The sequence below is a fragment of the Zingiber officinale genome, chromosome 7B (assembly GCF_018446385.1).
Source record: "Zingiber officinale cultivar Zhangliang chromosome 7B, Zo_v1.1, whole genome shotgun sequence".
Lineage (NCBI taxonomy): Eukaryota > Viridiplantae > Streptophyta > Magnoliopsida > Zingiberales > Zingiberaceae > Zingiber > Zingiber officinale.
The window spans coordinates 103,489,769-103,509,029 of NC_055999.1; the positions used below are offsets into that span (position 1 = coordinate 103,489,769).

The 19,261-nt window shown below is 38.6% G+C and overlaps 1 protein-coding gene across 2 annotated transcripts; it reads right to left on the bottom strand.

The window, feature by feature from the left end:
* Positions 1-15,245: 15,245 nt before the first annotated feature.
* On the bottom strand, positions 15,246-18,921 carry LOC122006632 (UPF0481 protein At3g47200-like). 2 transcript variants are annotated; one of them, XM_042562201.1, is made up of 3 exons: positions 16,787-18,921; positions 16,220-16,344; positions 15,246-16,132 (listed from the first exon to the last, which is right to left on the bottom strand). In XM_042562201.1, the coding sequence occupies exon 1, from the start codon at positions 18,750-18,752 to the stop codon at positions 17,127-17,129; it is 1,626 nt and encodes a 541-aa protein (XP_042418135.1). In that variant the 5' UTR covers positions 18,753-18,921; the 3' UTR covers positions 15,246-16,132; positions 16,220-16,344; positions 16,787-17,126. The 2 variants fall into 2 exon arrangements, with proteins under 2 accessions (XP_042418135.1, XP_042418134.1); XM_042562200.1 differs by having other exon boundaries at positions 16,220-18,921.
* Between the last annotated feature and the right edge of the window lie 340 nt (positions 18,922-19,261).

Genomic DNA, 19,261 nt, shown 5'->3' on the forward strand with positions numbered 1-19,261 from the left:
AAAATGTGCAAAAAGAAGAAGGTGACTCAATTGAACATGAAGGCCAAGTCTGGAGTTACTTTCTACGGCTGCAACCAGAAGGGACACTACAAGTCGAAGTGTCTGAACCAGAAGCAATAAAGAAGGAAAGCGTTGAAGGCAACGTGGCCCGAGTCGTCAGAAGAGTCGGGCGAAGAAGAACACAAGCAAACAAGCTCCCTCGCTTTACTGGTACAAGCGTACGTTGCCGAAATCGACTCCGAGTCTAAAACCGAGAGTGAATCAGAAACTGAGTCTCAGAGAAGCCATGAATCCGTATCCATTTCCGAAGGGCCAAACAGCATTGTAAGTTCCCTAATTTCAGGTATTCAGATAGATGGCTTACAAAATTTAATTTCATATTTATTAAGAAAGCTGGCCAAATCTAATGTCTAGGTCAAGTCACTCCAAAAGGAGGTAACAACCCTTAAGGAAGCGACTAACTCGAGTTCTTCGACTGAGCAAGTTCAGGAAGAGAATTCTAATTTAAAAACTCAAGTCAAAGAACTCAATGACTCATTGGAACGGTTTACTTTGGGTTCCAAGAACCTTGACCTAATTCTTGGAAAATAAAGAGTCGTATATAATCGATCTGGACTTGAATATAAGGCTAAACATAAATTCAGATCTTATTTGTCTCTAGTAAAATGCTCAAATAGAAACTTAGTCCAAGCATGGGTCCCCAAATCTAACGTAACCTAACTAATCAAATTGGACTTGATCAATATTGGATCCCTAAGGATCAAATTCATTACTTTGATAGATCTTATCGAGGTTATGATCTAGGAGGAGCCAACAAAAAGATCATCTTTATCATATAATAGAATTGTTTGATGTTTGCTTTACTATTTTTTCATTATACATACTTAGATTAGGTTAGATAAGGACTTACGCTTGATCCACACTTGACTAGTTAGACCTAGGATTTTCAGAAAGGAAATTAAATATTTAATTTCTTTTAAAGGCTTTGTCTAGAAGTGGTGGATGATCTCATACCCAAGAAGGCCTAGTGTCTCGCCACAGCTTGGAAGTCAATTATTGAAATAGATATTTAATTAACTGACTGTTAAACCTTAGTTTAACTCAAATTTTGATCAATCCTTAGATTGGAATTTAAATTGAAGATTAAATTAACCATCTCACAAAACTATTAAGGTTCCCTGATTGAAAATCTAGAAAATGGTGAGATGGATCTAGGTTTAAAGTAGTTAACCAAACCTAAATTAATTAAATTAAAGCTAACTCAATTAAAATTCATAATTACAATATCACAATTAATTTCAAAATGCTAATTTTAATTAATTTCAAAATCTTAATCATAATTTCAAAATGTTAATTATTTTCAAATCATAATTAATTTTAAAATGTTAATTATTTTCAAATCATAATTAAATTATAATTACTTTTAAATCATAATTAATTTTAAAATATTAATCATAATTAATTTCAAAATGTTAATCATAATTTCAAAATGTTAATTATTTTCAAATCATAATTAAATTATAATTATTTTTAAATCATAATTAATTTTAAAATATTAATTATTTTAAAATCATAATTAAATTATCATTAAATCATAATTAATTTTAAAAGTATAATTAATTTCAATTAATTCTAAAATCCTTAATCAAAGTAAATTATTTTCAAATGATTTAATTTTCAAAATATTAATCATAATTATTTTTAAATATTATTTAAAAAGTTTTAAAATTCAAAATTTAATTACTCAAATTATATATTTTCAAATTCAAGCTTAATTATTCTGAAACTCAAATTTAAAATACTTTTTATCTTCAACATTTTGAAATATTCAAATTCAAAACTTATATTTTAAAATCTTAAAGTCAGTATTTTTAAAATCCAAATTTAATTTAAATTATTTTTGAAATATACTTCTATATCATAAATATTTTTCAAAGTTAAAGATAAAATCAACTTAACTTAACTCCGTCTCACACACACTCATAAGCTGAACATGCCTACAACATAGAATGAGTGAGAATGAAAAATTAGAAAAATAAAATATAACTTTTATGTTTATTTTACATACTTGGACTCTAGGACCCTCAAATATTTTTGACATTAATTAAGGGGGAGTGAAAGGAAGGTTAAGACATTAATTTATTTTAAACATAGGTTTTAAAAGTTAAATTTTTCAAAAGTTCAAAATACTTCTGAAAGAGGAAGTTTAATTTTTTTAAAAAAACTAATTTTGAAAATAAAAATAAATTATTTTTGAAAAGGCAAAAACTAAGTATTTGATAAAGTATTTTTAAGCATTTTTCAAAGAAATCTTTTTCTTAGCTAAGTTTTTTTAAAAATATTTTTAAAGCTAAGTGTTTATCAAAATCTTTTTAAAAGCTAAGTTTTTTTTTATCAAAATCTTTTTAAAGCTAAGTTTTTTTATCGAAATTTTTTTAAAGCAAAGTTTTTCAAAAACCTAAGTACTTGACAAAGTTTTTTTGAAAAAACTAAATATTTTCAAAGCATTTCTAATTTAGCTAAGTATTTTTCAAAATAATTATTTTTAAAGCTAAGTTTAGTTAAGTTTTTTTTTTAAAAAAAAAAAGATGACTCACTTTCAAAACTTAAAAATTAGCTAAGTTTTTTTTAAGTACTACCCTTCAGGGGGAGCTTAAGTTAAAAAAATTAAAAACCTTTTTGTCAAACAACTTTCCTCCCTAAATTATTTTTGATATATGGCAAAGGGAGAGAAAATGGTCAAAAGTTAAGGGAAAGCTAATACTTAGTGAGAAAATGCTATATTTTTCTTTAAATGTTTTTCATTAAACTGCTATATATTTACTTAACTTTTGAACCTGGTTGCCATAATAAAAAAAGGGAGAGATTGTTGGTGCAGGAAGCACCACATGATCAAACCTGTGTTTTGATAATGACAAAGGATTCAAAAGTTAAGATGTCTTGTTATCTAATAAAATTGATTGAGCTAGCAAGAAAGTCCTAAGTTATCTTAGGCAAAAGTCCTAGTGAATTCTAGGCAGGTGGAAACCACTAGGGGGAGGTAACCCTAGGTCGTAGGGGGTGGTAACCCTAGGTGATGAAAAATCCTGGCTGCGGTTAGGTAGGTGAAAAATCCTAGGGGGCGGTAACCCTAGGTCCTGGGGGTGGTAACCCTAGGAGAAAAGTCTTGGCAAGTCAAACGCTTCGAGCAAAATCCTAGAGTCGATGACTCTAGGTTGAAATCCTAGTGATCGTGTACCGGGTGGAAGTCTGGATGGGTCGTGGAGCGAACGTCCAGCATGAAGATCGGAAGCCTCGGGTGTTGAGCAAAAGTCTAGTCGGTCTGGAGGATTGGTCTGGCAATAGGTAACTTCTCCTGAGAGGATCGGAGTAGGTGAGGAAGCGTTCCCCGAAGAGAGAACAGTAGGCGTCGGTTCGACCTAGAGTTTCGGTGAAACTCAAAGTCATAACCAGACAGTCAGAGACTGTTAAATTTCATATTATATATATTATTTTTTATCTTGACTAAATTTATTTTGCAGAAAATAAGGGGCTAGAAAAGCTGGTCTGAGCGCCCGAAGTCAGTCCAGGCGCCCAGAACCCAAAAATTATCTGCAAGCTGATGTGGCGCGCGTCGGTTGGCCAAATCACGTGGTCTAGGTGCCCAAAGTGGTTCCAGGCGCCTGGAATAGCCTATAAAAGCAGCCTTCGACCAGGAGCATAACAGCAACATTCCGAACAAGTTCCGCTTCTTCGAGCTGCTCAGAAAATGCCTCCTCAATTGTCGAAAGCTGCCCCGACGACGATTGTGCTAAGGATTCAACTCTCCAAGTCGTCAGTATTGTTGTATTTTTAAAGTTACTTGTACTTCAACTGTAAATCTTGTTGTAACCTTAGATTAATTAGTAATTGCCCATTGAAAGCACTCTCATGTGTGGGCCTTGGAGTAGAAGTCGTAACAGGCTCCGAACCAAGTAAATCTTTGTGTACTTTCTCTTGTCTCTGTCTTTTCATTATTCTGCTGTGTTTTTACTCAATTGTTTTAAAACGAATGAATTAGCCATGAGTACTATTTACCCCCCCCCCCCTCTAGCGAACAACGATCCTACAGCATTCGATCGGGTAAAGACTAAACGAACATAAGGTTCTTTTTGAACACCCGGCCGGGCAAGGCCCGGGCAGACCCAGAGATACTTAACCTTATATATATAACTCTCGATACACGTTCGGTCGGGTAAAGGTTGAACGAACATAAAATTCTCTATGGACACTCGTTCAGGCAAGGTCCGGGCGGACCCAGAGATACTTAACCTTATAAATATATAGCTCTTGATATGTGTTTGATCGGGTAAAGGCTAAACGTGAACACTTGGCCAAGCAAGACCCGGGCGGACCCAAAGATACTTAACCTTTATATATACATATAGCCCTCAATATGCGTTCGACCGGGTAAAGGCTAAACAAGCATAAAGTTCTCTATGAACACTCGGCCGGGCAAAACCCGAGCGCACCTAGAGATACTTAACCTTATATATATAGCTCTCGATATGCGTTCGGCCGGGATTCCAAGTCATTATTGGTGTAATGATAAAAGTTTAGAGTATGTCTTTAGGGAGAGTATCTCTTTAAGGACATGAAAATTACTTTTTCCAAATACCATGGAAGGTGGTTAACCTTCGTTAGAGTAAATGCTCAAGGTTGAGCATTGAAAAATAATGGAGAATGGATATCTTCATTGTTGAGTTATGAATTCTCTAGGATGAGTATTATGTAGCGGATTAATGTTCAAGGATGAGCATTGGATACAATGAAGGGTATGGGACCTTCATTGTTAGAATGATGAATGCTCTCAGATGAGCAGTGTGAAGTAGTTAATGCTCAAGGGTGAGCATTGAAGATAATGAAGGGTATGAGACATTTATTGTGGTGTTGTGAACAATGAGTGAAGTTGTGAACAATGTATAAGTAACTCTTCAGAGGGAGAGCATTGGATTATGTAGCGGATTAATGCTCAAGGATGAGCATTGGATACAATGAAGGGTATGGGACCTTCATTGTTAGAATGATGAATGCTCTCAGATGAGCAGTGTGAAGTAGTTAATGCTCAAGGGTGAGCATTGAAGATAATGAAGGGTATGAGACATTTATTGTGGTGTTGTGAACAATGAGTGAAGTTGTGAACAATGTATAAGTAACTCTTCAGAGGGAGAGTTTTTGATATGTGCCAAAGGGGAGAATGTAGGTTTAAGTTAGGCATTCATTACCCAATGGGGAGTTTGCCCTCTAGGAAAATGAGAGAATGAAGGAAATCCACATTCATGCTTTGACATGAAGAAGATGTTGAGACTATGGGATTAACCTAACTTAAAGGTATTGTCAAATATCAAAAAGGGGGAGATTATTGGTACAATATCCCCTGGGTCAGGTTGACCAGGTTGACTAAACTTGAGTTGGCTCAACCTTGAGTCTTGAAGTTTGGGTTTCGATGTTTGACAATATGTGGAGATTACAGGTGCAATCATCCGATTGAAGAGAGTGTTGGTGCAATTCTCCTCTAATCAAGGTTTGACCAGTTTGATGTGAAGAAGAGTCAAGTAGGTCAAGATTGACCGGATACTTGACTGGGAAAGTGCTAATTGGAGGTTAGTCAAAGGCAAGTCCTGGTGAGTAAAGTCAGGCAGTTAGAAAGTCCTGGTGAGTGAAGCCGGGCAATGAAAAAATCCTGGTGAGTGAAGCCAAGTGAAAATCCTAGTGAGTGAAGCTAGGTGAAAGTTCTGGTGAGTGAAGACAGACAGTTGAAAGTCCTGGTGAGTGAAGCGAGGCAGATGAAAGTCCTGGTGAGTGAAGCCAGGCAGTTGAAAATCCTAGTGAGTGAAGCTAGGTGAAAGTCCTGGTGAGTAAAGTCAGACAGATGGAAAGTCCTAGTGAGTGAAGCTAGGCAGATGGAAATACCCGGTGAGTGAAGCCATGCACGTGGAAATCCAGGTGGGTCAAGATTGACCAGACACCTGGTGTTGGGAAGTCCAAGTAGGTCAAAGTAGTGACCGGATACTTGACATAAGGAAATCCAGATGGGTCAAGGGTGGCCGAACATCTGGTGGAAAGAAGTCCAAGTGGGTCATGGAGGACCGGACACTTAGCACAAGGAGAAAAGTCCAAGTGGGTCAAAGGATTAATCGGACACTTGGTGAAAAAGTCCCAGCAAGTCAAGGTTGACCAGATGATAGGCATGAGGAGTTCCAACAGGTGACGGTTGACTGAGTGTTGGATTTGGGGACCTTTGAACTTGAGTTAAGCAAGTCAAGTGTGGTCAATCAATCAGCCGATCGATTGGACTGAAGCCCAATCGATCAGCTGATCGATTAGGAGAGTATTGCGATAAACAACAGCCCAATCGATCGACCGATCGATTGGGGGTGTTTATCATGAGCACAGAAGCCTCCCTAATTGATCATTCGATCGATTGGGCACTGCTAATTGACCAGGTGATTGATTGGGGGCTAGAATTCTCACGCGGCGTGAGAAAGGCTGAATCGATCGGTCAATCGATTCAGACCTTTTCCAGCATAGCACAGAGGCGCTCTAATCGATTGACCGATCGATTCAAGTCTCCCCAATTGATTGATCAATCGATTGGAATATGATCGTTGCGCAGGTAGCGAGTGACGGACGACTGGGATGGTGCGGATCTCACGTGGCAATCGATTGGGAGCTCTAGGAGCGTCGAGTATAAAGTCGTGGTGAGCTTTCTTTTCCGTAGTGCTTACATGATTCTTCACTACTACTCACCGTCGGACTGAGAGCTTGGAAGAGAAGTGTTGTTGCACTTTCCAAAGGGTCTAGAGGTGTCTTCATCAACAAGAGATCAAGCAAGAAGAGATTTTTCATTTGTATTCTTGTATTTTCTTCCTCTGTGTGTTGTATCTTGTTGTGTGAGTATTGTAAGAGGTTTCTCCACCTCCGATAATTACCGAAGAGTATTTTCTTAGTGGAGTGTGTGTCGTGCGTGGATCCTTGGATTACTCACCTCTTCTTGAGGTGGATACCAAGTAAATTCTTTGTGTTAGCATTGGAGAGGTTGCTTCGAGAGTATTTCGCTGCAAATTATCACGAAGCAAGCCCACGAAGCACGATGAGCTATTCATCCCCCCCTCTCCCCTCTAACTACAAATTGACCCTAACAATCTTGATGTCACTCATGTCTAGGCCTGATCGCCGACATCCTTCATGTCTCAAATCCCGACTTCACCTACGTTTCGGTCCCAGTCGTCGACATCTCTTCCTATTAAGGCTCAGATCTTGATGTCATCTATGGTTGGGCTCAGATCGCTGACATCTTCCATGTCTCAGATTTCGGCATCACCTATGTCTCGGCTTCAGTCGACGATATCTCTCCTCTTTAGTCTCAGATCTCGACATCATTCGTGTCTTGACTTCAGTCACTGACATCCCCTCCATCCTAGTCTCGATCTTAGTCGTCAACATCATCTACTCTCAAAGTCACTCAATATCAATGATATTTCTTCATTTGTCCTTGGATTGGGCCACTCTATGTGAACCCCGGATAAGGTAGTTTTCCTCAAGAAAAGCATATAACAACTATGAATATTCTATGGACACATGACAATATATGAACGAAGAAGCGATTACGAGGTTGTCAGATATGATCCCTTACAAACATGTGATGCTTGATGAATAAAGAGACAACTAACGACTATCGGATTTGGTTCTCCCCATTAGCATATGCTATGATGATGGAGGAGCATGTGATATTCGAAGCATATGATGTAGAGATCCTTTGCTAACAGTTATATAAACCATAGAGATAGTAAGTGTAGGGGATGTGAACTGTTATAACTCCACCAGATTCTCTTTTTCTTCCCTATCTTCTTCTTCTTCCAGTATACTACCTCAAGTAAATCATAACTTAAGCGTTAAATTAGTTTGCCAAGATTTCCTCGACACTAGATTAACCCTCATTTAAATTATCTTTCAGGTCTTTTCATTTCCTTCATCGAGGGCATATGCATCTTAGTATGTCATCTAAACACTTATTATACTTTTAGATTTGTTATTAACCATTAAAGAAGTGTTATTAAAAGGTTCTTAATTAAAAATATGCTGATATTTTTCTAGTATATATATATATATAAAAAAAATAAACAAACAGACAAAGTGACTAAGACAAATGCACTGTTTTTACAACATGCCTAAAGGGTGACTTGACATAGACATTTGGATGAACAAAGATATGCACGTATATGCTGCAGAGTGCAAACAAAATCTCAAACATCTTCCTTCCTTCCAAAATGCGAGGCAGGCGTGCAGAAAGCTAGTTAGCTCCACCACCATGCACTTCATAGGAGCTGAGCTGAAAGAACATGCCGCCTCCTCCGCTTGTCATCTCAAGTCCTCTCCATCAGCATCGATCACACACACTCTCCTTTCTTTTCCCAGCAGCTCAGCTTTGTGTGCGTGGGGAAGCTGATCGCCAATGGATCCACGTTTTCGCCCCGTCCGAATCCTCTCCTCTCCTCGGTGCTTCTTGCAGATCGATCGAGACCGCAAACAGATAGCATGCCGCCGACCGAGCTGACACTGCCTCAGCAGCTAGCTAGCTAGCAAGGTAGGTTTGACCAGTGGAGTTACGGATGATAAGACCTCTCTTGCTCGATCGCTAGCTCGCAGAGATCGATGGACATGTATGGGGTGTGCATGCGCTAGCTGGCTGCTTGTCAGTGACTCTGCCAACAGAAACCTTGGCAAGGCTTGAAAATTCTCCTGCCTTTATACGTTGGAAAAGGGAGCTGCCTCCCTGCCCTGCCCTGCCCTGCTCAGGTATAATAACGAGAGGGGAGAGGGTGGAGGAGCTAGGCATCATTGCTCATGAGCACCAAAAGATATGGCTTTCAAAAAGAAGAAGCAAACTATTGAGAGCGGGTTATAATAATAATTATTATTTTTATAATTAATGAATAATGAGGGAGTGGCGTATGTGCGGCTGCACCCGCACAATATTTGCGGGCTTGCCCTGCCGCTGCCCGCATGTAGGCGTTATGCGTACGTAACTAAAAAAAAGGAAAGTACATGCTGCTTCTTCTTCAGCAGCAGCAGCAGCTGTTAATGCTTTAATATATGTGCGTACCGCTGTTACCGTTGTGTAATGCCACGTGGCATTGTGACGATCAAAAAAAATTTTCAGAAAAAATGCTTTATTTTTAGAATATATTTAATAAAAAAATAGATATTAGGGCATCATTCTTTATTCATATTTGTTTCAATTGACATAAGATATCATCGATTTGGTCCATGAAAATCTTTTACCGATTAAGATATATAAAAAAGCACTCATATTTTCATGTACATAATTTAAAGAGTGCCTTTTATTGTTTTTATTAATATTAAATTTGAAGTTTCTATTTGTCAATTTTAAGACATGTCTTTTTAAATCAGTCTACAAAGATTTTAAAAAATAAATAAATAAAAATGTAATATCTTTTGATAGAAAACTAAACTGACTCCTTTATCCATAATTTAATTTTCGAAATACCTTTTTAAATTTTATTTTCAAATAACTTTAACCAAATGGTCCAAATCTACTCTAAAATGGTATTATTATGATGTTATTTTATATAAAATAATATTAAAGTTGAGTGTACAAGGATATGTTAGGATTTTTTTAAAAAAAAAAATTGTCCTATGTTTCATATTTATTAATTTTATAAATTTATATTTTAAAAAAAAATAATATAATAATTTTGGATCATGGTGAACCATAATGATGCATGAATCTTGAATCACAATTTTAAACCATGAATCATAATCATTTTGAACGGTTAAGGTTAAGGGTAGATCCCTAAGGAACCGTCGAATTGTCGAACCAACGGTTCAAACCGTTAAACCATTAGTAACTACCGAACCGACGATTCTAAATCATTGAACCAAATGTTCTGAATAATTAAACTGTCGATTTCAAATAATTAAACAGTCAATTTTGAATGAGATCGAATCTAATTCAGTCAACTTATGACTTGATCGATTAGATGACTCCCTGGTCGATTGTATGTTAAGGTTTAGAGAATAAAATAGTTATATTCAAGTAACTAGTTTTTTTTTTTTTACTTAATTGTCAATTAGAATAAATGTTTAGTCGACTGTTCCTATAACCGTTGGCCACTCAATCAAGTGTTATAAGTCTATTAGAGATGGATAAAATAGAGTCATTGGTGTTGTTAAAAGTCATTAAGATAATAACTATTGCAAACATACGCTCATTGAAAAACAAAATTTTTGATAGGTTACAAATGCATTTCATGAGCACCTACTATTAATTTTTGTATTGGACAAGATTTAGGATATAATATTTGGGTTAAAGAAAATAATTTTTTTATAAAAAATTAATACTAGTTCACTAATAAGTATGCATCATATTGAATCCCTATATATAGAATGTTACCCTACATATTCATCTGTGAATATCTGTAAGCACCTAATGCTATTTTTTAATTTTTTTTTATGTTTAGAATTTAGGATTTATGGTACAGTAAATGCTCATGGGAATAGATCCAATCCAGGTATGTTACCACCGATTCGACAGTTCAGAATCGTCAGATTAACCGTTCCTGAGAATCTACCTTAAACTTTAATCGTCTAAGACGATTATAGTTCACAGTTTGAAACCGTCAATTCATGATTCATGTATAATTCATCATGATTCATCAAGGTTCAATATTATTTTATTTTTAAAAAAATTAAAATGATAAATTTATAAAATATAAAGACTTGTACTTATTTAAATTATGTGCCTATCACTTTTTTATGTTATGAAGTGACGTTATTAATGAGTTATTAGTTAGATTTCTTTTGATGGTTAATAAAGACGATGAACTTAGAATTTAGAGAATAGATCAAGTTCGATTTAGATCCATCCCAAGATCAGATCTACACAAGATACTCACTGCTCATGGATTACAGACCCGAACTAGATCTAGCCCGAGCTCAGATCTACACGGGATACTCAATACTCACGGATGGATGTGTAGCTCTCTGTATATAATTTTTACCAAGAAATTCTTGCCTTTCATTTAAAAAACAAAATGGACTGCAAAGTGCTCCCTTTAAATAAATTAAAGCTGCTGACCAAGTGATAATTCCTTTTTTTTTATCAGAGGTAATTAATTAAATCAAAGAAACCCTAGCTAGTGGCACACAATTACATAATAGTGATACAATAAAGCCCATGCATGTCCCGCCTTGTGGCTCCATGATGAATGCATGAAGCCCTTTTAATGTTAATGATCTAATTATCACCTCTTAAGTGGCAGTACGGGCCACTTGATAAACTTATTATGATTACAAGAAATACGCACAATAATGATTAACTTAATTGAAGCAAATAATCTACATGCAAGTAAATCATGGTAAATTAAACCTCCCGCATGCTCAGAGACTAATAATCTGTTGCAATAGGATAACATTTTAGGGTAATTCTGTAAAAGGCTTTTAATTAATGGACGTTCGAGGGGTTAAAGGCTTAAAGCGAATATGTAAGTGCGTCGACTCCGTCGGCAGCAGGGATCTCCTGATCCGCAAATTGCGGACCAGAGGATGGTCCACTGATCTGGACCTTTGATTTGAATGGACCCCATCTTTAAATAAGTAGAGTTTATTCAAATCAAAGGTCCACATGTAGTGGACCATTCCCTGGTCCACAATTTGCGGATCAGGAGATCTGCTCCCCTCCGTCGGTAGACGTGTAATGATTGCGTGAATTAAATAATTAATAAAATAAATAAATAAATAAAATCGAAAATGGAGGGAACACGAAGGCCGACCTTGGCACGCGCGTTCAGGGGTTGAAGTTTGGGTCCCACACTTCCCGATCTCACGTTGTCAATTTTCATCTCGGGTCCTTATAATTATGGTACATTTCTAGAACGGTGCACCTCATTTTTGGTTATTTCGGTCCGCACCTTGGACAAGGGTTAACCTCATCACCTTACTTTAACGCATTGATCTTCATTATCAAAAACATGCCTGATGAGAAAGAAGGTAGCATTAATTCGGCAACATTGGATTAGCCAACCATGCCAAAGTAAAGCTTTATTCTTATAAGGAATTAATCCACCGAGAAGTGAGAAAGGATTTAATTATAATCAAACTTTGAAATTCCATTAATTAGATTATTATTCTAATTAAATTTCAAGTAGAATAATGTCTCACTCAATAACAATTATAATAAATAATTTTGACCAATTTCGGTAAAAATAAATAAGCAAGCTAGCTTAAAATGCTGTTAAATTAGCTCGACTCAACTTATCTCGGGTCAACTAGTTTATCATCATGCATCCTACTTAAAACTTTTATATAAAGAAAGAAATTGTACGACCAATGGAAAACAATATCAAAACCTTTGGGCAACTTTTTAGAGTTGAGTCTCTGAAAAGCTCGGTGCAATTTTGCGTGGGCGATCATGCTCCACCTACATAACATAACCACAATTCCCACACCTTTTTGCACGCCTGTTGAGTTAAATTTCATCCTCAAGCACACTCACAAGTCCTCAGGAAGTGAAGTGAATTTTTTATCTCCAACCTTATCATTCAGAATGATGCTTCCTCGCCACTGTCAATGCTGCATGCAAGTACAGTAATTATTGCCTTTCATGAAACTTTAGAGTTAGCACTTCACCTTTTAGATGGAACAACTGATCATGGATGAATGCCAAGTTCATGTGAGCTCTAAATTATACATGCATGGTTTAGAAAGGACACAGATGCAGCAACTTTAAGCATATATAAATTAAACAGTAGTAGTATGGCAACAGCTGAGCTGATCAGCTGAGCTGAGCTGGGAGCATGTAAAGCATGAAGAAAAAAGCATGGAATATTTTGGGGATAGTGACTGCTTGCATGCAAAGAGTAGTAGTGCTCAACTCATGCATGTCTGGGCCTTCTTCCAGTGTGCTGAATATGGATATCCTGTAAAAACTTCAATGACACAAGGCCATAACATTTGATATATAGAATTCAAGCTCACTGATAGGTGTGGACTTTTGATGGGAATGCTGCTGAAGGTGAAGAAAACTAGGCTGTGCCCTGGTGCTGTCTCATGCTTGTTGTCTGGTAATTTTTTGAAGGTAGTATATATCATCATCACAAGGACACAGGGTGCAGCAACAAAAGGGGAGGCTGGGCATCCCAAGAGAAAGGTGGTTGGCTTTAGCTTTTAATGAGGAGTTTGGAATGACAACATCTGTCACTTTGCCACCATCCAGAAATTATAAAATTGAAAAAGGAAAAACAAATATCTGGTATGAATTCTCCCACAAGAACATGGATTGTCCCACAGGTAGTGTAGGTTCCAACCTCAGTATCAGGTTGGTCAGTAAGCTATGTCCAAACCTAACCAGTAAGCATGCATGTTTTCTTTTCTTTTATTTTCTTTTCTTTTCTTTGTGGTGAGTACACAAGTATCTTTCAATAAGCTATGCCAAAACCTAACTAATAAACATGTTATCTTTGTGGTGATTACAGAAATATCTTGCCATTCTATTAGATATGAAATTAATTTTCATTTATGATGAAATTGATAAAATTAAATATCATTAAAAAAAAGTGTCAAAGAGCCTCCCACAGTTCGACTCAAATGTTATATATCATAAATACTTTTAAACAACCAGAAAAATACATGAATTATATATTTAAAAATAAAATGTCAAATAAATTCTTTCATAAGTTTTTGAAAAACGTAAACTTCTATAAACTTTCTAAATCTAATTTGTTTATCACTATACCAAATAATTATAGGCATTTTTTTTTTACTAGCATGGCATGTAAGAGTTCATTATAGCAGGAGAAAAGGTGATGAAGATTCATATGTATTTCAATTATGTTGCATAGTATATAATATAGTTAGATTACATGGAAATTATAGAACACTTTCGTATAGAAACCCACCCAGATAAAAAGAAAAAACATAAATATTGTCAGGGAAAAGAAATTCATCTTCTGAATTTTTCAAAAGGAGCACAATCAAATATCTTTCTCACCTTCATCATATATATAAGAATAATTTTGAAAAGTTGGAGTTTATTAAGTGCAAGATAAAGTATCATCAAATATATATAAAAAAAAAAATAAAACAATTTTCTTATATCCTCAAATATAAAAATTAAGCAAGTAGCTACTGATAATTAGTAGAAAATAGACCAACGCAGAACCTTTAAAAATTGGGCCCAGCCCAATTTAAATGGCCCAATAAAATTTGTGTTAGGTTTAGTTAGTGAAAAAATCCTAGGGTTGGAAATTCGCACATGTGGTTATTTGGGCTTGGTGTTGTGCAGCCAAAATAAAATAAAGAAAAAAAATGTAAGAAGAATAAAAAAATGAACACTAATTAATTAAATTAATGTATATGTCGAGAAAGATGCCACAAATATCATATAAAATTCCTAGTAATTAATCTGGATCCAAAAAAAGTGAGAGTCAAATTGTAATTCCAGTTCCATCCGTAGAGTTCTAGTAAAAAAAATAAAAATGATTGAATCTGATAACATTCAACTTCAAGCTACCAGTCCGACGAGGACGGATCCATCCGTACAGATTAGAGGATGGTTAATTTTTTTTAGATCCTTGATTTGGATGGATCTCACCTATTTAAATGTAGAGTCCATCGAAATCAAGGATCCTCATACAAAGGATCATCTTCTGATCCATAAATTACGGATCAGAGGATCCCTAATGTGGTCCGACCTACCATGGATCTGGTCAAAAATTTTCATTTATTGTTAGGATAAATCAGGAAGCGATTATGATGAACAATTTAGAAATTAAACATCCTATAATTACATATATATCTCATTTGAAAGAAAAATTTCTGTATCATAGATAACGATTGAACTGTGAGATGACCCTTCTATTGCACTGTGACCCAGGGGCAAATAGAGTTTGGTAAACTATAAACACTTTGTTTCAATGATTTTGAAGACCATAATTATCCTTATCAATAACAATGTCTGTTTTGCTTTCATCTTTAACATTCATTATACTATAGCCCAAACTCTATTATTCATTCTCTAATCTGGTGTCATTTTGTTTCTCCGATAACTTTATTATTTTTGTTCTTCGCCTAATTAACGTTTTGGTATGAATGTAATCTTACATTCTTTGTTAGTTACCTTCTTTACCAGTATTAACCTATAATAATGCATACGTCATAAGTTAGTGAATTCAATGAAAAAATCACCGAGTTTATTGCCATTAGAGTTCACTGTAAAACATCAGAATCTTAATTATCATGACCTACAAATCACTGTAAAACTCCTTTTAACACGAGATAGTCAAGACAAACATATTAAGCGTTCAAGCAAGTGTGATCACGATCAGGTGGAGCATGGGTGTCCAGTTAGGGAGTGATAGCTTTACAACAATGGGAAAGAAATTAATTCCCAGAGGATACATGTACTTGGGAAAAAAAAAACTCACCTCATGATTTACTTTCCTTTGCATAACTTGAGGACGGACTATGAGGGACAATCAGATGGACGTGTAGTCACCTTTTGCTGCGACGATCAGCTGGAGCATACATGCCTGTTGTTATAGTGGTTCTCCTTGTTCCACTTGGAAGAGGATTTTCGATGTTCCTGTAACCAATCAGATGCATTCCCAAGCAAACAACTTCCCAAACAGATGCATTCCCAATAAAAGCGTCATCAGTAAAACTCTTACGGACTTCTCTAATCAGCTTCCCCCGGGGTCTTTGTACTTGAAAATACACTCTGTGAAACCAAAGTGCTGCAATGTTTTCATTACATCAAAGAGACTGCAAAGTTGCATTTGTAATTGCATGCAATGGAATCAACAAAATTACGACAAAGAAGTCGTTTCTTTGAGTTGTATGTTTCTTTCATACGTAGATGTTTCACTCGTTACTTCTGTGAATATCATGAGTTTCTTAATTAAAACAGCCTGAAATCCGCAATCATTGTAGCAAATTCAAGTCAAGAACCGTAAGACTAATTCATATTTACAATAAAAGGATACTAGAGTGTCGTCACTTTCTTCAATATTCCAAGGGTTTCAGGTCCTCCACCCAAACCAAATGTCATCATAGGCTAATGATCCTTAAACAAACTTTGCAATGAGGACACCTCCTGCAATGACATCAAGACCATGATGATCATGAACCAAAATTGGCTGACTATACTTAGCAATTCTTCGGCCTATGATCAAGATTGTACCTCGGTAGACCCAAGCTTCAATATTAAGCACCTGCTATTTGAATGTTTTTGATCCCCAAAGTAGTCTTGCAGTGGGATTACCGTGATGATATCCTTCAATCCATATGGGATACCATGGAAGGCACCTGTTATTTAGACCAAACTCCAGCAAAAGAGATACAAAAAAAAAAAAACTCCAATTCAATGTTGTTTGGAATTTAGATAGACTACACTCTACAGTTAGGCAAGTTCGATCTGTAGTTATTCCCACAGGATATCCTTGCTATTATTTAAAAAAACAGGAAAAAAAATTGTTTAAAATCAATTATTTTAAAACAACTGACAAATTGGGTGAGAAAAATATGCTTTACCCAAATACACTCCTTGAGCCAGCAACTCATCTGCTACCTGTCTGATAGTATGCTAACTCTTCAGTTAATGTAATCACAGATTCAAGAACAAGCTTATAGTACCTCTTTAATCTAAGAAGGAACATATCAGTAATTCATCCTATAAAGGTCTCCAAGCTCAAGTATCTAGCATTCATCAAAACAGAAATACTTGGGGCAAGCTAAATGCAGTCTTTACCAGTAATAAAACATGGTGGAAGAACATTGCCATGGCTGTTGTATGTCATGCACGAAAGAATATCTAAATTTTGCACGCTTAAGGGGAGCTTCATCATTGCCAGTCGAGGATGAATTGAGAACTAAAACTGATGGATCCCAAGAAGCAACGAGTTCAAGGTTCGCCCTTATCCTTGGTAGGTTGAACTCTGACACCATTTGCAGTTTCTTGCACCTAAAAGCAATCGCAGGGTTCTCTAATCAAAATCACATCCATCGTCCACCAGTTATTATTAACCCAACAAACTGAATCAATCGATCAGTGTAAACAATGTCTCCTCCACTGAATGGGAGGAAGGTGATCAGGGAGGGTGGTAGTAGGCATAAGCAGAGTAGAAAGTCTGCGCGCAGGTGAGCAGCAGCAAGAACACTGCAGCGATCAAGGAGATGATTGCCCAGGGATTCCCGAAGTATCTGTGCTTTAAGCTCGCCCCCCAAGTGTTCCACCGGTGATTGTAGTACCTGTTTACCCTCTCCGACAGCTCCGACAGGTAGCTGTCGTCGAAGTCGAACACCACCTCCTGGCACAGCTTGTTGAACAGGTCCGCCACGTCGCGGTCGCTGCCCAGCCAGTGCTCGATGATCCCCCGGTAGTGCAGGTAGCTTACGTCCACCTCCGAGTTGATCAGGTTGTTCATGAAGATGACGTAGGAGGTGATGTCTTTGGTGCAGTCCGAGTGGCACTGCTCCAGCGCGATCAGGTTCAGGAACAGCGATTTGGTTCCGTCGTGGATCAGCAACCGCGGGATCTTGAGCACGCCGTCGGCGAACTTGATGTCCCAGAACCGGTCCGTCTTCCGCTTCCGGAACTTGATCCCCGCCTCGCGGAGTTCCGTCACACAGTGGATCAGCTGCAGCCGGCGGCGGTCGGCCACTCGCCGGGTGTGGGACCACCGCTTGATCCAGAGGCGCGGTTCCGGCTTCGGTCCGGTGAGGAGCAAGCTCCGCCGGAAGATGTCGAGGCAATGGAGCCCTGTCTCGGTCAGGGGGTCGAAGGACTCGGTGGCAGCGGCACGGGTGGAGGACTCGATCCTCGCGCGGTCAGCCTTGCGGAGCGGTTCGTCAGTGGGCATGAGGGGATCGAAGAAGCGGACGGCGAGGCGGGCGACGAGGCCGTGCTGATCCGGGCGACCGATCTGGATGCCGAGGAGGCGATCGAGGATGAAAAGAGGCAGCTGGTTCTCGAGCATGATCATGTCCCGCTGGATGCCGTGCATCGTGCTGCGCATCGCGAACACAGGGTCGTTGCGGTCGTACCCGAGGTCGCGGAAGCCCTCGCCGGCGCCGACCGCCACGCCGCGGAAGAGCTCCAGCAGGAAGGTGCCGTCGAGCACCAGCATCTCCACGAACTCGTCGCTGGAGAGCGCGAGACGGCCCTCATAGCAGGCGCGGCAGCGGTCCTCGAGCGCGCGCGCGGCTTCAAGGTAGAGCCGCACGTCGTGGCCGGTGCGGCGGAGGACGCGGTGGAGAGCGCGCCACTTGTGGCGATCCATGTCGCGGAGGCGGCGCTTGCCATGGTGGTAAGGCCCAATCGACACCACCTGAGGCACGTACGCCTCCTCGTCGCCCTCGCGGAGCGATTTAGGGACTCGGTAAATGCAGAAGCGAGCCCAGGGGACGGTCGCCTCCTCGTGCCGCGCCTGCTCCAGCTTGTCGCGGATGGAGATGACCCACTCGGACTCCTGCCGATGGGCGACGGTGGCGAAGGCCGTGCTCTCTTCTTCTCCATCCTTGTCATCCTCCTCGGGCTGCTGCTCCTCCGGAATGGGCTCGCCCCGGGTGACGCAGAGCGGCGGCGATGGCGGAGGCTTGGAGGGGGAGCCGGGAGTGCTGGGTTGCGACCTGGGGAGGTTAGCCTGCACGGCCTCGTTAAGCTTCAGAGTGAGCAAGTACCAACTCAGCACCTCTTTGTTGAACACTGCCACCATGGAAGCAACCCAACCCAACTCCTTTGGCCGACAGGTGTTGGATAATTTGTCGCTGAGAAGAGGAGGAGGACGAGGAGGAGGAGGAATTGCAGGATGCTATAGATTACAAGAAGAGGAGGGGAGGGAGATGGACAGGAAATGGCAGTAGATAATTAGACAGAGGCGTGATCATGGATTGAGATGACTTCCATGTCTATGCAACTTCATCTCCAATCTCGTCAGCATGCTCATTCACGTTTCTGGAAGGATTTGGTCAATAATAATAATAATAATAATAATAATAATAACGGTTGCTGATAGGGAAAACGGAATGTTGGAGTGATTGCTGAGCCAAATTGGCCCCAATAGGGACCTTCCCTTGTGAACGGTCAAATTTAATGCTGTGACCGGCAAATGTTCTTGTCAAGTTCACGTACTGGTGTCAATCCCAATACAAGCTCGCTCTTGTCCGTTTAGCTGAGCTGCTGGATCAGACAGCCCCCATGAGTTTGTTCATCTCTGCAATTGCT